The 20214-nt window shown below is 37.7% G+C and overlaps 2 protein-coding genes across 5 annotated transcripts in view; one reads left to right on the top strand and one right to left on the bottom strand.

The window, feature by feature from the left end:
• Window positions 1-3719, bottom strand: part of RSPH14 (radial spoke head 14 homolog) — a 70034-nt gene extending 66315 nt beyond the window's left edge. Inside the window, exons 1-4 of the mRNA XM_010398107.2 lie at window positions 3618-3719; window positions 2741-3189; window positions 1388-1490; window positions 1085-1203 (exon numbers count right to left, since the gene is read on the bottom strand). Of these exons, the coding sequence (XP_010396409.1) occupies window positions 1085-1203; window positions 1388-1490; window positions 2741-2939 (421 nt within the window). The 5' untranslated portion in view covers window positions 2940-3189; window positions 3618-3719. The remainder of the gene's footprint in view (window positions 1-1084; window positions 1204-1387; window positions 1491-2740; window positions 3190-3617) is intronic.
• Window positions 3720-3822: 103 nt separating this feature from the next.
• Window positions 3823-20085, top strand: RAB36 (RAB36, member RAS oncogene family). 4 transcript variants are annotated; one of them, XM_010398110.4, is made up of 14 exons: window positions 3823-3951; window positions 4627-4703; window positions 4827-5029; window positions 6437-6574; window positions 7294-7382; window positions 8540-8628; window positions 11128-11193; window positions 11847-11948; window positions 13529-13593; window positions 14173-14224; window positions 15616-15697; window positions 16504-16594; window positions 17135-17254; window positions 17487-20085. In XM_010398110.4, exons 5-14 carry the CDS (start codon window positions 7314-7316, stop codon window positions 17549-17551), a joined length of 801 nt encoding a protein of 266 aa, XP_010396412.1. In that variant the 5' UTR covers window positions 3823-3951; window positions 4627-4703; window positions 4827-5029; window positions 6437-6574; window positions 7294-7313; the 3' UTR covers window positions 17552-20085. The 4 variants fall into 4 exon arrangements, with proteins under 4 accessions (XP_010396412.1, XP_019140657.1, XP_019140658.1 ...); XM_019285112.3 differs by lacking the exon at window positions 6437-6574; XM_019285113.3 differs by lacking the exons at window positions 4827-5029; window positions 6437-6574 and having other exon boundaries at window positions 4627-4701.
• Window positions 20086-20214: the final 129 nt, after the last annotated feature.

The raw sequence follows: 20214 nt of genomic DNA, 5'->3' as shown, positions 1-20214 counted from the left end.
TCTCATTATCTGGATGTGAGGTGTAGAAGTGAATGCAAAGAAAAAGACTCTTTCTTGGCTAGCTGAAAAAGGCTGAATTACCAAGCAGAGACTAATTCTGTATCTGTAATATGTCAAATGAATTATGTCAGGCCTTGTGACTCTTACAATTTATTGGAAAATATTTGTGGTTATTTCTGATAATTCCCCAAATTGTCTCATGGCAGAAAGTTTTGCACCTTTTCGTTTTTCTTTGAAGTAGCTCTCTGTATGTGAGTCCATTCTACAGTGACACAATTCTGCTCCAGGATTTATCTTCCAACCCTTAAATACAGGCATGTATATTTTTATATATACATTATATTTTTATCTAAATAAACAGAATACATGACTCAAAAAAACACCTTTTCCAAGAGTAATTACTTAGAGCTGCTTTTACAGACTTTTCAAAAAATCTTTTTTTCTATACCGATGTTCACAAAGTTGTTTAGCCCAACATAGTAACACCCCTCATATGAATGGAATTATTTAGGATTTTAAAAAGGACTGCATGCATGTAAAAATACTTCTTTAGATTTTTTAGAATTTATGTACAGTTAGCAAGGCTTTAAACATTCATTTAATTCTTTTTAAGCATCAGTAATGAAACTGAATTTCTCAGACAATATACTTTGCTATGAATTTAAAGAGTATGGTTTTTTAACTGATAATTTGCACCGAAATTTTAATTTTAAAATTATAACTTTTGATCAACTGGAAGAGAAGTTTAAGACTAATGTTCAGATTGGAACACTTATGAAACTAGTGCTCTGTGATGAACAGCTGATCCACACCTTGAACAGAAGGGGCAAAGTGAAATTTTGATGCAAGATTCTGAAATACCAATTCAAGCATGCAGCCCACAGAATCTGTATCTTGAGCAGGTAGTTTTAATTTGCACAGGGCTTAAGAAAGTTTACTAAGGAAAACTAAGATAAGCAAAAATAGACATTTAAATATGAGTTTCAAGGGAAACGGAATAAATTAAATCTGGAGCACAGGTGAAGTTACCTGAGTTCCTCTCTGCGTTGTCTACTTGAATACTTAACTACTTAAAACCTCATACCTTCAGGTAATTTTGCCATCATGTCAAAAATCTGATGGATGTTCTTCCGACAGATATCTACTGGATCATCCAGGAGCCCAGTGAGGGCAGAAATGACTCCACTTTGTATTAGCCCTTGCCTAAAAACAACAATGGAGGACAGATTTAACACAACATAATAAAACTTGTACATATCTAAGATATCTAATCTTAACTGCTCTTCTTCATGCGGCATCTGTCTGACAAAACTTAGGAATTCTGTTCTTATTTCTCACTGAAACGTCACTTCCCACACCATTCAGTAAACTTTGGAATTGCACCTACCTGCCAATACTATGCAAAGCCATTATAGAGAGAACTTCTGTTGTTTTTTGGCGGACAGTTTGGTCATGATGTACCAGCAAAGTCTTCAGGTTATCGAAGAATCCTATGAGACATCAGAGTTCATTTTGACGCTTCTTACCTTCAGCATTAATTTGAAATAGCAATATTCATCATTTATCTCACAATTTGAAGGGCCTCAGAATTTTCAGCCTGTCCTGACAGTGAAGTTCTCATTGTCATATCTCAAGTAAGGAAGAAACTTTCAAATTTCAAGGCCTACTGCCAAAAATGCCATGCTACAAACAAGCTCCTGACTCCTTATCAAGTTAAATCCTAATCCTGCAAATATAAAGTGACATAACTCTAAAAATAAGTCAGTAGATCTATTGATGTCTTTAGAAAAGCGTGTTTTTTCAGGATTGACACTTGGTTTTTTTGAACAGAAATAAATGTGGTGAACCATTAATGACTGTGTATGTACATATGGCACTGACCAAAGCCAAAAAACCTAACAACACCAGAAAAACAACAACCTCACATTGCTTTGGCAATCAAACTGTTCATAAAACATTAACTTTTTAAATTTTGAACATGATTATTCTCTTTTAGGAGAGGAAAAGAATACAAAAGAAGTAAATGGAGAAAAAAGCAGTAGCAAACAAGGATTTTTTCAGTGTTACATAATGAGCTATGTAGATTTACCACAGACTGCTAAAAATTGCATAAATAAGCTTCTGGTTGGGTCCCCCCACCCCCCCACCTGAGACGAAACTAGGATTCTTGCAGGCTTTTGAAAATAGTGGTGGCTAGATGTAGTCCTGATGAGTATGATAAATCTGGTTATATTCCTTTCTTTTTAAATTTCTCATTAAGTTCCAGGCAAGTGAGTGATGATGGTGATGGGGTTCTAATTTTGAACTAATTACGTGGGGGGGTTTTTATTAGCCTATGTTAGGAATTAGCTAAAATCAGAACAAAGTCTGGGGATATGGTTTAGTGGTGATCATGGCAGGGCAGAGTTAACAGTTGAACTGGATTATCTTAGAGGTCTTTCCCAACCTTAACAATTCTATGATTCTATGGAAAGAAAGATTCTGCACTATTTTTGTATTTAGGGGTTGATAAAACATATAGTGAGCCATTGATAAATGCTAAAGTGACAATAATTCTTAAAATAACTGTCATACATATGGTACTATAATATTCTTTACCTTTCTAAGATAAAACAAACAGAAAATTTTTCCTGGGCTTCTTGAGTCATCAAAGATATTGTAAGGAAAATAATGGAAGAAAGTCAGGTGGGGTTCCCCTCAAAGCCTGCCCCACTGTGTCAGAGCTTGCGAGATAACTTACCTAATGCTATTGCCTGGTAGACTTTTTCTGGATCGTGGACCAGATCGCAGAGTGCCATCAGTGCCTGCTGCTGCGTCAGCAGCTCGGGAGACTGCAACTCCTCATTCAGTTTAGGAAGGGCCCTCCTCCCAAATGCCAGAGGAGCTTTTGTGGGGTCTATATCAGGGGGGAGGTAGGCTGAGATACGAGGTTGTGCCATCACAAATTTTCCTCAGAAGGATTCTCCCTATCCCTAAAAATACTCCAAAATGGCTGTACTTGGTGACTGGACAGATAATGTACCATAAAGACGCCTACTGACTTTAAACAGTGCTCTGTGTCCCCAAGGAGCTCTTTTAGCAAACATACACTGTCAGGAAGCTGTGAAAGAGGCTGGAATTGTGCGTGATCATCAGCAACACTGTGTGTTCATCTGAATTGTCTTAATCTGGTTTAATTGTCACTGAGCACTGAAAAGGAAACAGAGAGAGAGAGAGAGAGATCTTAAAATTGCAAGGAGGGAATACTTTTTAAAAGGTTCAAGTGAAGCAGCCCAATGCCCATAATAGGAGTGGGCTCAAAATAATAAAATTAAAGCAAAGGAAACAAAATACCTTCCCCCCCCCCCCCCAAAGAAAAAACCATTTTTTAAAGGGATCTGGTTAAAATCTGCCCTCAGAATTCGGTAACGTTTGATAGAATACATGAGGGCTGCTCTCCAACCACCCCCCGCCCCGCCCTTCCCTCAGCACGGAAAGCGGCTCAGCTGACTGAACACTACGGCCTCCAATATTGAAAACTGCTAACAACAAAAACAAAACAGCCTCTAAACAACTCCACTTCTCCCTTCACAGCGAACGAAATAGACTAAATAATCGAAGGCGCCGTGTGCCATTACCAAGCCCCGGGCTGGCCGGCGCTCAGCTCGCGCGTGCCCTGGTTGCCACAGCGCCCGTTTCTTGCGTACGCGCCTCTTCGTGAATAGCGACTAACGCAGCCGAGCCGCGGCTCCGGCCTGCGTCACCGGCGTGAGCGCCGCGTCTGACGGTGCCCGCGCTGAGGCAGTGAGCTCAATGGCGTAGTTGGGCGGCGGGGGGGGGGGGCTGAGGCGCGGCCGCTGAGGGGACCCGTGAGGCGAGAAGGATGCCGCCGTGAAGTCCCGGCGTGGCAGCCTTTCTGCCTCGCTTCCCTGCTAAAGTGTGGAGTCTCTCTCCTCGCCCCTTGTTTTCAAAGTAATTTTAGTTGAACAAAATTGAGAAGAATTCAGAGTGAACAAAATGGTGGTCGAGTTAAGGGCAGAAATACAGCAGGCGAGTACCGGCGAGCAGCCTTGGGGTACAAGAGCTGAAGGGAGCGCAGTAGTTTTGGTCTCTAGGTTTTCTTTCCTAATCTTCTCCAGAGTGTCACTATGAACAGCCAGAATCTGTAGTAAGGGTTCCCATTATTACTTAGTTTCACACAACCCTTCACAGGAAGGTACACGGGAAGAACGGATCATTGCAATGTGGCGCAATTTAAGGGTGTTCTGGGTTGTCAGATGTGATCTGGCATCACGAAAAAGCTCTGAACAGCTTGTGCTATGAAAGGAAGTGCAAATAGTGAAGCCGTTGGGATGTTTTTCATTATGTCTGAGTAACAATTGTAATAATCAAAGTTCTTAAACAGGATTTTACAAATCCAAAGTAATTCTGATCAGCCGGATTAAAATGCATCACAGGAATAGGTTCTGGTTTGTTGATCTTCAAAATCCATAAAAGAAAAATTACTACTTTAAAAAGTATTTTCTGGAAGGGATTAATTTTTCTGCAACATTTTAGAGCAGATTATTTAAAGTAGAGGTGATTTCCCTGAATTAGATTAGACTTCCGCTAACTATGTACTTGTAAAAGTTTACCTGATTTCCATAGGAAGAACATGAACTTCCTCTCCGAAGGAGCAGGACAAAATCAGAGACTCGTCCCTCAGTGCTAACTCTGCTTTTGGTGTGAGTTGTTCTGTCTTGTCCTTCACTGTAGCTTGGAATACTGATTTTGCTAGTGGTCATGTTGTTAACTTATTTCATGTATGCCTTCTGAATGCCTTCCTCACATCCTTTGTCTATCCACAGAAGCTGCTTGTGCTACTGTTCTTGCAATGTTGAGATAAGAGCGTTGTGATGCCATGGAGACACTGTGTTCCCAGCCCTCCCTGGTGACTGAATCCCCTTTCAGCTCTTTAAGAAGAGAAAATAAGGATCATTCTCAGTATTTTTAGCAGTTTTTGATTTCTTAAATTTTTCTCCTGTAATGGGGTGTCTTATCTGTTGATTTGGTAAGTTGGGATATGCTTATGTGTGTGTGAGATTTAGATTAAATACACTAAGTATAAGTGAAGATGGCCTCTCAATTTTGAAATATTTCTGTGTGGTTGCCTTGGTCCCTCCTGTACTTTGTATTCACCGAGATTGTTGAACTGGGTTTTTTGTAGCTTCATTTGTGAAAGAGCTCTAGGAGAGGAGCAATGAGTCAATCTGTGTACACATGACAGGTGATTACGATGCTCAGGAGGTGTTGAACTAGAACTAGAAAATGCAGAAAGCAAGTTAGTGTTTGAAACTCTTACCAACTCATGGAGTTTTTGTTTTCAGAACTATACTAATAGTTCTGACATTAATTAAGACATTAATATTGCCATAAAATCATTCAAGCTTGCCAAAAGGTCAGAAGGACAAGGATCTAGATCTCTCGACTTCTATATAGTCGAAAGTAGCATAAGTTGAACTATCCATATGATAATAGATAAATACTGTAATGTCACCTTCTTTGGTGAATAACACATCAGCTACAAATCTGGATTCTTTGTGGGGAAGTGGCTGTTTGGGTATGGTTGAGATCATATTTGTGCCTAAAGCAATTTAAAAGCAATTCTTCATGGAAGAGAATAAAACATTAATTCTAAGTAGTGGATTAGCAATTTTGTTAAGCGTTGTTCTTTGTGTGTGCTTGTAAAACACAAGTGTAGGGTTTTTTCTTCTGTACTTGCTCACTGTTTAAAACTACTGGGCTGCATTGATGTGCCCTTTCTAACCTTTTTAGTCTGCTGCAGAAGTGGGAGAGGCTTGTCTCCTGGTTCAAAGCCTGTTCCAGCTTTATCAAAAGATGACTGTTAGAATGGGAGAGCTTTGCTTTCTCCTGAAAGTTGGAAATTTAAATCCTAATAAAATACATAGCAAAATCCCTTAGCATCCTAAATTGCAGTCTGGCGTACTAAATGCTGTCTAAATTAATGAGTTGATTGACAATACTCAGGTAATGCAAAAGAGCTGTGTAATTTCTAATTCCTTGTCTTTGGTGTTCTGTATATTAGAAAGCAAGATTATTAATGAGTAGAAAGACATTTATATAATTCAGAATGTCTCATTAGTGACATGCGCATCCTGACTTTAAAGCTGAGATGAAATCAAGTTGAAATGCTGAAAAAATCCCTAGGGAGTTTCTTTATAATTGCTGCTATGCTTAATATTAGCACTGTAACAGTTCCCCACTCCATTAGTTCCTTTTCTGCCGGGTTAATCCTGCTCTTTGTATCCATATATACAACGATCTTGGAAAAAATTTGGCTGTTTCCTTATCCAGAATTAGGGACCATTTGGTTTATTGAGGAGCAGTTTCTGATCAAAGGAATCTGTATGACCACTAAAATGAGTTTGTTGTTTCAAAACTACGGCTTTATGTATAGTTAAATTACTCCAACTCTGCCTTCCTGGTCTGTGGAAGAAGGGGAGGAAGGGAATTGTTGCAAACCTGTTGCTATGGCCACGTAGCAGGGGCTGAGCTGTTTGTGCGGCTGGAATCCTGCTGCATCAGCTGCTGCTCGGTGAGTCCTTCCTTACACTTTGCTACATGATGAAAATGCTCTCATTAGAAACGTTCTTTGGAACACCAGTAAGAAATCGGTACCCTAATAAGGGTCTCCTCCCCCAGCAACTCACAAGGTTTCATTACATAACCAAATTGATATGTCTCAGGTGAGACATCTAAATGCATTTGTGATTTTCATGTGAACATTTTTCTTTTTCCATGTCAGATGGATTTCATTCTTTCTGAGCTGATCTTGGATGAAAGTTTGATGTTGTGCCCAGAAATGTGGCAGCTTCATTTCTCCTTCTTTCTTCTTCTGACCACATGAAATCTGGGATCCTCTAACATTAGTTAATGTGCTTAGTGCAGAGGCATTTGAAACAATGATGAGCAAGATTTTTAAATTAAACACTGCAAAATCCTTTGAGGGCAAGCAGTTAGGTTGAATTAAGTGAACAATTCTCCACCCTCCCAGGGAATTAAGAGTTGGTGCCTTGTAGTTTCAGAAGGCTACTGTTTGCTACTACAGCTATGCACACTGAGGTGGTCCTTTCTACATGAGAATCAGGTTTCCTTGCATGCAAACTGAGTTGAAGAACTGCCAATTTTACCGAAAAGAAAAAAAAAAAAAAGATGACAAGTCTGGAAGAACTTGGTTAGTTTCTATCATGTGGTCCCTGTATTGAGGTAAGTCCTGAATATTGTATTTCTCTTTACATACTTTTCATCTTGTAGAATTTAACTGAATTTGGAGGATGAAGTCCAGCCTAATGCATTTGGTTCCTCCACTGAGTAGAGAAAGAATAATCTCCCAGTTTCCCAAGGTAAGCATTTTTTATCCCTCTGATCACATGAAGCCCTTTCCACACTGATCTATCTTTCCATTGTGCTAATATGGTATTTTAATTTAATTTAATGTACACTTGTTGTCTTCTGTTAAAATTACAAATTATTTAAGATTCTTTCAAAGTTTAATGTGATCTTATATTCCCGTTCAATGCTGATTTCTTTAATAATAATAATCTTCATTCTTCTTTTTAACCTTTACAAAAAGTGACTCTTGTTACGGAAGTGTCATCTTAAAACATTTATCTTGTTTTTTCAGCAAAACAGTAATAATTACATGCTTAAAGAGCTCCAACACCGAGGGCAAAGAGGAACCACAGCTGACATTAAGTTTGCAAAAAAATCTAATTAGGAGGCTTTGGTTGAAGAATTTGAGGCAATTTTAATTTTCTGTTTGTATAAGAACTTTAGTCATAAAGTAGATCAAATCTAGTAGGCACTGTAGAAAAACACACACAAAATACCTTTGATGTCTCCAAAGACTTGTATTTGAAGTGTAAGAGAACAGTTAAGGACAGGGAAGGGCAAGGAATTACCACTTGGTTTTTTCAGTTGTTCAAAAGATCCTTGTAAGGGAGTTAACATTTTTTTCCATTCTTGATCTCAGCCATGTATTTTGCTTTCTCATGAAGAATACTACAGGTATTTAAGCAAATGCAAGGTAAAATATATTTTCCTCATTTTTAACTAATTCCTACTTAAAGGACTAGTAATAAAAACAGTGCTTCACACTTTAAAAAGACTGAAAAAACTTCATAGTGATAATGACTTGCTGGTGGTATGCTCCCATCTGTGTTTGTCTTGTGTGTCTTTGATCATTGGGATAATTGAAGGCACTTACTGTTGTACAGAATGCTGAGCAAATGGATTTGGCCATGGGCACTTAGGCAGTGCTGGGACACTGACACTCAGAATGGAGCTCAAAGGATGGTGTTGTCCCAAGGGGCTTTTACAAACACAACTGTGGGGAAACCTTACTGCCTTCTAACCCAATGTACTGCTTTTCTTATGCCAGGGTAACCCTGTTCTTGGCAAACCCTTTGAATAATCATTTTATCTGTTTTTCCTTGCCTGTTTGACTTCTTGCCAAGTAGCTATCACCCAGTTTGTCCCAGCAGCTGTTCTCTCTTTTCAGTGGTACACACCTGAGGCCTGTCTGCAGTTTAAAGAGCACTTCTATGCACAGGTTAGGAGTGCTTGTCAGCAGAGCACTGGAACGGCTGGGTAAGTTTGTAGTAACCCAGGTATGCAAGGAAGAAAGTATTTTAAGCTCTTTACAGCCTCCTTTCTTCATAGGCTTCCCCCCCCCCACCCCCTATTCCTCGTGTTCCTCACTCCAGTATGTTTCGAGGCAGCTAAGCCCCTGCATGTGGCAGTTCCACAGGAAATGAGTCAAGTGCCTCTTCGTCTGCTGGTATAGATAGCATTGAAAAAATCGTGTAGTAGTTTAGCAAGAAAAAGATGTTTAGCACCCTTTAAGTAAACACTTAGTTCAAAAGATCTAACAGATCAGCCTTGCAGTGTTCTCTGTAGGTGTTCCAAAGGACCAGTTAATAAAGGCTTTGGAGGGATATAAAGGCAGCAGTTCTAACTTTCTCGAAACATCTAAGAATCTAGTTGTAGTCTTTTTGAAGTATACATTCTAAGAAGTTCTCTTAAATAGTTCCTTAAAACTGGAGCAAAATTCTGGTAAATATATAGCATTTAAAAATCAAAATAAGCTGGTTTATGCTCTATTAATAATCTTGGAGTTGTTTTTCCCCCCCACTTTATCTCTCCCCCAGAACTGTTACTATTACTGATTTAATCTCTGAAGCAAGGCAAGAAAGCTAAACTGTGTTAGAAATCATCACTATTCAGTTAAAATAAATAGCTGTACATTTTAGTGATAAATGCTTCTGGTTTCACTGCGAAGGATCTTCCATAAAGCGGAGCTCCTATGAATACTGACAATTAGCTCACTATTCTTCCAGCTCTAGAGTTGCTGATATGAGACTTGTCATGATATCCATCTTTAAATGCAACTTTTTATTCGTTTCACTAGGGAGTCTTGCTAAAAAAAAACACTTTTAAAGCCAAAATGTGTCACCCTGAGAGACATCAGTGACTTTATTCCTTTTTTAGAAACACAGTCACTATCTTAGTTTCATATAAATTTGTTACAAGTGTCTGGACAATTTTCCAAGTAAGACATACTTTATTGAATTGAGGTATTTTTTCCTTCCATTACTAAGATGTATTTGTTTGGGATTTTTATTAGTAGTATTTTTTTTATTTCCGTAGTAAACCAACTCTTTAAGTAATTTATTCTGGTAACAGAGTATAACTAAAAAGCTAATATTTTGTCTTTGTGAATTGAATTAAACTACTTTTCTGTCACTGCTTTCTAGATATGATTATTATTTGGTCATTTAGGTAATTTTTTTGGTGGAATGGGGATAGGAGGGCCAGCCAGAGTGTCTTGTACGGTACTGGTAAAGCTTGACAGGAATAACCATTATCTTCCTTTTCAATTATCCCAAGTAATAAAATATTTCTTTGTCATTTGGAAAGGTAGTCTGATAAATTCAGTAGCTAATGGCTGCATTTAATACTCTCCCAATAGTCCATCATTGTGTTAAATGGTCTAATCTAGGGAGTTTTTTCCCCAATACAAATTAATGGAACACACAGCTCTAAACCATCACTTACTTTTTGGCTTTTCCCTTAAGGTCATTGATTTTATTCAGTATTTTCTCAGTAACAGTTAATCAGGAGCATAGGGGCCTGTGGTCACCCAGTTAATTTTGACTGGCACATAAAACTGGTGGGGGTTTTTTGTTTTGTTTTGTTCTTTAAATATTAGTCATGCAGTTTACTAGTCAATTTTTCAACTATTTAGAATAGATAACTTGGAATCAGCATCACATGGAAGTTGATGTAACCAGAAATAGTATTCAATAGAAGATTAACTCCTTTGTTTAAAAACCCTTCTTTGATAGAAAAGAACATTAAACATCTTAAGCCATTTCTATAGCATGTGCACAGGAGATGTCAATCCAAGTTAGGTTAACAAATAAATTTAAGTTCACTTATCCACTGGTATGTCCTAAAAGAGATACAGTTTCAATTTTAAGAATGCAGGTTGAGTCACCTAAAGCCCATCCGCTGTATCCTGTGGGAGGACCTAGAGCAAAGAGGATTATTTGCATGAAGCCGGGTTCAGATTAATATTATTCCAGATAGTCAGAAAATGTATTGGCTCTAACCCTGTGGGTTGTTTTTCCCAGAGACACATTCTGCAGTGGGTTATTTTATTATCAGCAATTTCTTATTTCTGCCCTTGGGACTTCATTTGTACTATTAAAGTCAATGAGAACTGTGGGATAAATTGGAATGCAAAGGATGTAGATGGTTTTATGTGTAACCTGCCAAATGTATATACTTGTAGTCAAAGCAGTTTTAATAGAATAAAATTTGCCCCACTGAATTGAAATTAAGAAAGAAAAAATAAACAGAGTAAGAAATGGACTATTTCTGCTCCAGAAGGGTTTGGTTTTTTTGGTGGCTTTCTTTCTCGCAATTTAAGACTCTGATCGTGCAGCGCAGAGGCAGGTAGGTAAACTGAAGTCACAGGTACATGTGCTTCTCACTTGCAATTTAAAGATCCAAATCAGAATTTTTAGAAAGAGACTGTTGAAATTACTACTAAAACTATATAACATTTTCAAATATTTATAACAGGCTGAAAGTATCCAAAGTGGTTGTGGTAGGAGACCTGTATGTTGGGAAAACCAGTCTTATCAACAGGTACAGTATATCTTAGCTGATGGTTTGATTCTCCTGTTTCTCAAATAAATGTTATAACGTTTCCATTTCCGGCTTTAGGGCAGCACTTCATGGTTCTGGTTTGAACCTGAACCAGTACTTCATGGTTTTGTTATTAAATGAAGACAGAACGAAGTCAGGAGTATGAGACAGGCTTGATACATCAACACAGAAAGTTGTGCTCTAGCACTTCAATCAGTATGTTATATTCTGAAGTGTTTGTATCCAGTAAAATATGATACAGTGTTTTCTTAAGGAGTCCAGTCTAAAGGCTAAACAATTGGAAAAAAATTCCGGTGTCTGAGTCTTGATTTCATTTGGCTCATTATTTATGACCCAAAATATATTCCCCTGTAACTAAAACTGAAAAATACTGTATCTCCCTTGAGAGCCCAAAGATGTTTTACTGAGTCTCATACTATCCTGAGAGCTTACTAGATATATGTGCTTTCTAGTTTGTTAAATAGTATCTCCTTTTAATTAGTGTCATGATGTTTTTATGTCTACTTCTTCATTATATATCAAATCCACAGTTAGTTTATTCTTTTCATCATAATTTACCCTAGACAGTGTTAGTTTTGCAATTATTTGTAATTGTGTCTTACTAGTATTTAATTCCCTTTTTTTAATTGCAGATTTTGTAAAGATAATTTTGACCGAGACTACAAGGCGACCATTGGAGTAGATTTTGAAATTGAACGTTTTGAGATAATTGGAATGCCATATAACCTCCAGATGTGAGTTGAAAGAGCATGGTTAAGCACTGCACAGAGTACAGTCTCAGCAGAGCTTGAATTGCTGCAGGCTGTAGTGGAATAAAGATTTTAAAAGTATAGTACAATTGCACAAAGAATAATGTGATCTGAAGAAAAGATTCTGTCTCTGGACTTGCAGTTTTAGTAGAAATTTTACTCTGGGATTTCTCATCCCTAAAAAATATTACAAGCTTGTCAATGAAAACGTGTCTTGGATGTCTTGCACTATTTCAGTGGAATTCTATCTTTTTTACTTGAAGTTCATGAAAGAGAAGTAGAAGCTTTTCCCACAGCTTTGTCTAGTGCTAGTGTAACCCCAGTCTGTGATTCGGGTTTAGTAGGCACAATGAGCACTGAACTTGGCTTTACTAGGAGTTTTATTCCTGCAGTCATTGTAATTAATGTTAAGCTGTCCAGTGATTTCAACATCTCTTAATTAGTAACTAATTAATTATCCCTAAATCGTAGAAAGGCTGGAGTGGTTTTATTTGAATATGAACCTAATATCTTTGATTTTCAACTTTGTTTGTCAGACTAGTGGGAATCCTGCCCTTCTCCCACCTCTTTGGGTCTGCAGAATGGTGTCCCTTTATGTTTCTGATAGCCAGAAACATTGTTCTGTAGAGGGCATTATTGAATCATCTGTAGTGTGACCCAGAGTAGAAATAAGATGCTTTGCATGAGGTGTTTTAGTGTATGAATCTTAAAAACCTTTTCACTGATGTAAATAGATGGCTTGTGATATTTATTGAAAAATATTTAGAAATCCATTTCCCACTGATTTCACTGCAGTTGTGTTTGGGAAATTCTGCCAGGTGCTATCCTTTTGGAACTTGAGTCAAACTGAAGCAATAGGGTCAGGTTGCATTATCTGCAAAATCTTCAGAAGCTGGGTAGAACATTTCCATATGATAAGCACTAGTGCCCCCTCTTGCTGAGAGATTTCCATACCAGATATATTTGCAAGTATCCATGACTGGCAGTACAAGGCTTCGACAGAACCCAAACCTCTGTAGTGCTGGCAGTAGCTGAGGGCACTGCATATCATATTCATTAATAAGAAGGACATCCTTGATTTTATTTCATGGTGTCATTAGTACCTGGTAGACTGAGCTGTTGTTCTCTGATTTGTAGTGTAGGGACAGATATCTTATCTAGCAGTTGCAAGATTCTAACATGGGCTAATACATGACTTAGCTAGTATTAGCAGAGAAAATTGACAAAATTAGATTGTCCTAGAAATGCATGCAAATTACATTGATGAAAGAAAAAATGTTTTAAGAAAATGATATTACCATGCAGAATACAAATATTTGAATTGTCTCCAAAATTATTAGTATTTTTTTAAAAAAGGTAAAAATGGAGTTCGCATGTCTTCATTGAATAATAGAGCTTTACTGTTTTTCTATCAGTAGTTAATGAATAACATGTTCCAGATGGTGACACTTCTCTGGTATCGCATTCTTCTCTGCCTTGTACCAGTCTGCTGATTCATTAGCATGTTTACTCAGGTTGCCCTGGGTTTCATTAACCTGAAATTTCTTTTTCTCCCTGTTGCACAGATGGGACACAGCAGGTCAGGAGAAGTTCAAGTGCATTGCATCTGCTTACTACCGAGGAGCAGAGGGTGAGAACAATATTAATTTGATCTTGCCTGTGTCAGGAGGCTGTATTTTGTACAGCAACATATATCCATATATGCCCCTCAGGAGGGTACCTATAGACACTGTGGTGGAACGGATTGTCCATTATTGCAGGGAAGAAGGGATGAAGAAGTTTATGACTTGATGTGTTGTCACATCTGCAAGCTCTGAGTGTTCTGATGATGCAGCGATAAAAAGTGGCACTTGTGCCTAGGAGGAAAAGAATTTGAGGTTGGGTCAGATTAATGCTGGAGTTAGAAGTGGATATTTCTGGCTTTTTGGTAAGAGACAATCCTGTGGGAATTAGTGGTCCCAAAATGAAAGGGTTAATAGCACTATAGACTGCAGACTATAGATACAAGGTTGAAGACTAAGGACTTAGGTCTTACTGGGTGCTGGAAAAGGAATGAGAAAATGGATAATCCTCCACCTCCTGTATGTTAAATCTGTTCTTACACCTTATATGTAAACATTCTCTCTGTTTAACAAGATGGGTTGGAGAGACTTCTGATACACTTTCTAATTTAATTACTTTTTTTTTCTGTTCTTGTCTTTTATTGCAGTTATAATAACAGTGTTTGATCTGGCTGATATCCAAACTTTGGATCACACCAAGTAAGTTTCTGCATTTTGGCTTATCTTTTAAAGGTTTTACAACAGGTTTAATTGCCTTGCATATGTAGGTGTTAAGAACTTGCTGGATCATGACTGTATTTTCTATTGAGCTAAGAAATGAAAAATTACAGTCACTAGTTTGGATTACATAGGGTGGGATTTTCCTGAAGAAATTGGAGGGCATAAATTTGGACTAGTTACACTTGACTTCTTTTAAAGTCAGTACAGAGAGAGAGGCACTTCAGTAAAAGCTTGATTCTTCCAAAGCTAGACATGCAGGAAGAGATGAAGTGCACCCCAAAAGCATTCTTTTTTTTTTTTTTTTTTTTTTTTACTTCATTTGCTACAAATAGAATAACAGGCTGGGATCTAATGTCAATGATAAAATTGATGAGATGCATCTCATGCATAATTTCTCATGAGCCTTTCATTTTTTAGGTACGCTGTTATTCCAAAATTTTCTTTCTCTAGTTTCTGTGATTCTGATGGGAGACAGACTGTCAAAAAGAGGATGGAAAATTAAAAACTCCAACTATATGTAGATATAGCTAAACTTACTAGTTCAGATCCTTGTAATGATTTGGTTACAACAACATGGTAATCGTTATTAGTAAACTTGTTCTGGTTTTAGTGCAGGCTGCAAAACCCTGCATGGATCAATGATCCACACTGTTGTCGCAGCTCAGAGCATATATATTTCTAATGTGCGGTTGTGACTGTAATGCAAGTACAGACTTCTTTACAACCTGTACTCTGTCTTATTTGAATGTGTACTATGGTGCTTAGCTCATTTGCATAGGACTTTGTAAAATAATATATATATTAGTGTCTTTGCTTGGCTGAAAGTAATTGAAGCCTGTGAACCTGATTTCCCACACATGCACACACTCCCTTCCCTCCTTGATTTGTGTTGGATGACTCAAGAGAAACTTGATTGCCAGAGTAACAATAATATAAAAGCTTGTGAGACAAGAATCATACAGCCTTCATAGGGAGCTGTTTTATAATGCTGAATAGATTATTTCACTCTTCTTTATTCCCATTTGTATCTAACCTGCTATGTGGTTCATATCTTGTCATTTGCTTCTTGCTTTCTTATTCCTTATCTTGCACCAAACTTTGCCCTCTCCCTTACACTGAGAAATACCCTCCCTGGGTGCTAAAATGATTGTTGAATTTGTACTCTGCCACGGGTATGATTTTTCCTTAGTGGAAGATGTGTATTCAAAGGAGTTGGAATAGCTACCACTCTCTCCGTCTAGAAAAAAAGGCTTTTGATACTCTCACATAAGTTCTTCTCTCACTTTTCTTGTGACCCTATTTATCTGTCACCTTCTCCTGTACTCCTTGTTCCCTCTGACTGATTCTGTCATTTCTCTTTTGTATTTCAGACAGTGGCTAGAAGATGCATTGAGGGAGAATGAACCATATTCCAGCTTCATCTTTCTGGTTGGAACAAAAAAAGATTTGGTGGTAAGTAAATTGAATGCAGATAAGGAAATCAGATTTTCCCTGGTTCCTCAGGTGATTTCCCTTACAAGTTGTGCACAATGTCATTGAGATAAAGACCTTGAGTGAAAAACTTTAAAAGATAAATTGAACAGCCCACTTGGAACCAATTTAAAAGACTTTCTGAAAAAAATGGGTAGTTAGTGAAATATTTCTTACATGACATTTTTCAAGCATATTTAAACATATCTAGTAATCTTAAAGGTTTTGTTGTTTTAGTTTTTAAGGGATAGTGTATTCATTATTCAGGAACAGGGGAGATTTCTTACCTAGTTGAATATCACATAATTTTCAAAAGAATAAGCTGAATGCAGTCACTCCATACAATTCTCAGTCTTGTGTTTATCTTTCTGTAGCTATCAATACTTCATTTTTAAAGCTTTGAAAACAAACTTGTTTCTTCTGTTACTGGTTGGTCCCCCAACTCTTCTGCTGAGAATGATGGGGTGACAAGAATTTGAAGACCAGTAACTGGACTTCGTACTTGATAGTTCTTTACCAGGCAATGTGTTAGATACAAGGGTCACTTGTTAACTGTTGTTTTGTTTCAGTGCTGTGGGAAATGAGTGGAGACATCCATTTAAAACCAGTACTATATACTTGAATGTTCTTTCAGTCATGTCTGATTGCCCAAGTCTAGGCAAGGTCAAAAAGGCCACTGAGAAAACTGGAAGCATCATAGTGTAGGTGCTATGGCAGTACCTCTGTGCTGTTACCAGCCCAGACACACTTCTTATGTTCAAGTTGTTCCGTGGTGTTTGTTTGCCCAGTCAGATGCTGTGTGTGAAATGACAGAGCTGGATGCAATCCGTTTTGCCAAGGAGATGCAGGCAGAATACTGGTCGGTTTCAGCCAAAACAGGTAAATTACTGCAAAGGATGTAAAAATAGCATAACCACAAGGTCTGATGTTGAAGTGGGAGGAACCTATTATCCCCCATTGCCAGGTTTTTGTTGTTGTTCTTGCATTTTGTTGCTATTAGAAACTTCAGGCTTATTAATGGCTGATTTTATTTGAGCATTTGTATGTGTGCTTTCACTGTCGTGTTTGCAGAAAGAACTAATCAAGCTGCTTTGCAATATCTGAGCATGTTTAATTCATAGATAGTTACATAAATACACATGTGCACTACTACTCAATGTTTGCAATGGAAAAAGATTATACCACAAACTCAATTCTCTCTGTTGCTCGCTAAAAATAAAGGTGCAGCACAGGGTACAGTATTCCAGAGTAAGTAAATTAGAAATTCTTTCTGCAGTGATCAGAATGGGAGACAGATTGTTGGAGAGGCCTGTTCAGTCCCAGTATTGAGCAGTGAGCTGTTCACAGATGTGCTTGTTATGCTTGATCATCTGTTTATGTGCCTTTATAAAAACACATAATTTCTGTCTTGTTTCCTAGGGGAAAATGTCAAAGAATTTTTTTCCCGAGTTGCTGCCTTGGCCTTTGAACAGTCCATGATGAAGGAGCTGGAGAACACTCCTGGGTACAGGGCCCAAATTGGGGCAGGAAATCTGATCAGTATGTGGAGTTTTGCTTTTTGTGTGCATTTTCCTTGTTTATAGTCCAAAGGATTGGAGAGGTTTTTCAAGCATTAGAGCCAGTTTCAAACACCTGCAAGCATATTCATATCATTGTCTGCCCAGGTTTTAGCCTACAGGAGTGACTGGGCCTGCATCCAGCTTCTATTACCCTTAATATCAGATGGTATAATTTCTTGTAAATTGATTTTATAACTTTTTTGTTTCCACAGAACTAGAGAACAACATTATGGAAGTTGCAGAAGACAATGCTCAAGTCAGCCTGAGTTGTTGCTAACTGTCAACTGTTTCTGCAAGTGCCACAGTTCTCTGCGACAGTGCTCTCAAACCAGAAACAGAGCGCTTTAATTTTAGAAACGAGGGAGGAAAAACTTACCCAAACTTTCTTGCTGAGAGTTCCCTTGCTGCTGCAGGCTCACCATGCAGGGTGGTACAATTGTTAAGTAAGCCGTTCTCTGTGTAGTTGAAACATAACATCCTTGTCTTAATGCAAGAAGACATTGCCAGTGCCATGTGCTCACCTGTCTGCTAGAAAGGCTTGTAGTCAAAAATTATATCATTTTAGTGTTGTTCTTTGATAATTCTCTAGAAGTCTTAGCTAGTGAACTGGCATTCTTGTGGGAGCAAGAAACAAGTGGCAGTTCAGAATGAAGGGTGCTATCAATATGGTTTTGCCTTTTAAAATCATCATGTAAAATAACTCTGATTTGCTTTTATGCATTCCAAGTATTTTAAAACTATTTGAAAATAAATTCTTTTAAGTATCGGGTCTGGAAGTACACAAATGCAGACTGCATAGTTTCCACTGTGGTTTCTCCATCCAGGAAAAATCTGTATTACTTTTCATTTTCCACTTGAGAATCAGAGCCCAGTATTAAATATTTCCAAGCCTAGAAGAAGTCCAGGTAGGAACTTGGTTATGTTAACACAGCTGTCTAGTATTTTGAAAACTTTGCCAGATAAGAATGCTATTCTTTTCCATTCTCTTGAATAAGAAAGAATGGTCACACAGGTGCATAATATGGAAAATATATTAGTTCGTTCTGTTTTTTCCAATAGCTCTCTGAACTCTAATATTTAGTTGTGAGTATTTAGAATTCCATGTTTCTAGGATTCATATTCAGCATTTCAAGCTTGCTGGCATTAAAAAAATTATATATAATGCTCTAAATTTCATACTGCAATTACTTTAAATGGAAAGAAAGAAGAAAACCTATGAACAATTACAAGGTACAGTTTCTTGAGATATTTATTCAATCATTGCAGAAACAACAGTATCCAGAAAAATAATTACAATAGGACCTTTCAGATTTGAGCTGCTGAGAAATAAAGACATTTGTTAATAAAGAAATGCATCAATCTGAAAATATTCTGGTTTCTCTGCCATTTTCCCCACTTTGATAAGAAATGGGAAAAAGTGGAGAAAAGATATCTTGAACATCCTTTTTATTACTTTTTTCTTATTACGTAAGTTAGAGCAGCTTCCTAGAATATGATGAATAGAGATCTAGGAACTCTGTGTCTTTTTTTATCGGACAATCTTCACTTTGGCAATTGTGCTGCCTGTTGGCAAGGGCACAAATGTAGCATTTGGTGGAAAAAATGAATCTGTGAGGGTACAAAAGGAGCTCTTTATCCAAATGTGTAATATTTTGACCTTATGATTTTCTATGCAGTTGTTCAGTTCCCAAATCTCACATGGAAGGTGAATTTACACTGTGCTTGTAGCATATGCTGTGCTGGGTGGGCAGCATGGCCACAGCCATTGTGTTTCCTGAGCCTGAATGAGAGTAGAGGAGATGGTTCACTCTGCTGCAGCAAGTCATGTTACCTGGGCTTCAGTGCTGACATGAGATAGTGTTTACCCTGCAAAGTGAGTCAGGAACAAATCTAAGAAAATACTCAGTTTTTGTTTGGGGTTTTTTTTCCCACCAAGGGAAAAGGTTTCTCCAAAGGGTTTCTTTTGTTGCTGGGCTCAATTATTGTACAAAGTCACAGAGATGCAATCTCTTCAACAACATGATCATGTTGCCTGGAAAATCTACTGGGACAGTTTTTTCCTAGGGATTCAGTACATTGCATGATGTCATTACTTTTTTGTATCATCTGAAGCTCCAAAAACTCCACATACAAAGGCAATACTCTGTCAGTCATCAGCTATCATGGGACAGTGGCCTGAGTCTGTCTATTAAATGACGAAGACTTTGAGACTGGGTGTTTTTTTGGTTGGTGGTTTGTTGGGTTTTTTGTTGTCTTTTTTTGTTTGTGTGTTTGTGGTGTTTGGGGTTTTTTTGCTTGCTTGGTTGGTTTTAAGGGTGCTTTTAGCACCACTGAGGCCTCCCCTACAAAGAACTCTGTATTAATAATTCATAATCTAAAATGAATCTCGGATCATGTTGCAAATGATGAGTTGCTTAGGAAAGCACAAAGGAAACTAACTATAGAAAACAAATATAAATTTATAAGTTCTACCTGGCCAATGTTTTATCTATGTATGTTAATCCATTCTATCAGCAACTTAATTGACTTTGAAGAAGCCTTAATATTTTGAAAAACAGTGTTGAAAAAACTTTATTAACTCTAACCATAGGTAGGCTAAACCACAATTTCTATACCAGTTGAAATCCCCACAGTGATCATCACAACAGTCACAGTTTCAGCTTCCTTGTGGAATTTGCAGGTGAGAAATTGAAGTAAAATTTGGAGTCAGTCTGAAGCCTAAGGTAAAGAGCAATTGTAATAATCCATTTCCCAAAAGAAGTACATGTTGTGCTGTTTCTTGTCTTTAGTAAGTAAAAGCTAACGTGTTAATGGGCTGTGGATGCATTTGTGCTGAGCAAACCCACGGGTAATGGATCAAAAGCCATTTAAGAAAGCCACCTGACAAAGTTAATTTCTTACTATAAAAGGCCATTCTTTTAATTTTTAATGGTGCTATTT

This window comes from Corvus cornix, chromosome 15 (assembly GCF_000738735.6).
Source record: "Corvus cornix cornix isolate S_Up_H32 chromosome 15, ASM73873v5, whole genome shotgun sequence".
Classification (NCBI taxonomy): Eukaryota; Metazoa; Chordata; class Aves; order Passeriformes; family Corvidae; genus Corvus; species Corvus cornix.
The sequence above is the reverse complement of the archived record's forward strand: the minus strand, read 5'-3'. Positions and strand labels throughout refer to the sequence as shown.

Coding starts and splice junctions, on each gene's coding strand:
- RAB36 (XM_019285113.3), top strand. CDS start 7,314: ATGAAGTCCAGCCTAATGCATTTGGTTCCTCCACTGAGTAGAGAAAGA. Junction 11,194..11,846: donor AAAACCAGTCTTATCAACAG/GTACAGTATATC, acceptor TTTTAATTGCAG/ATTTTGTAAAGATAATTTTG. Junction 17,255..17,486: donor TGGGGCAGGAAATCTGATCA/GTATGTGGAGTT, acceptor TTGTTTCCACAG/AACTAGAGAACAACATTATG.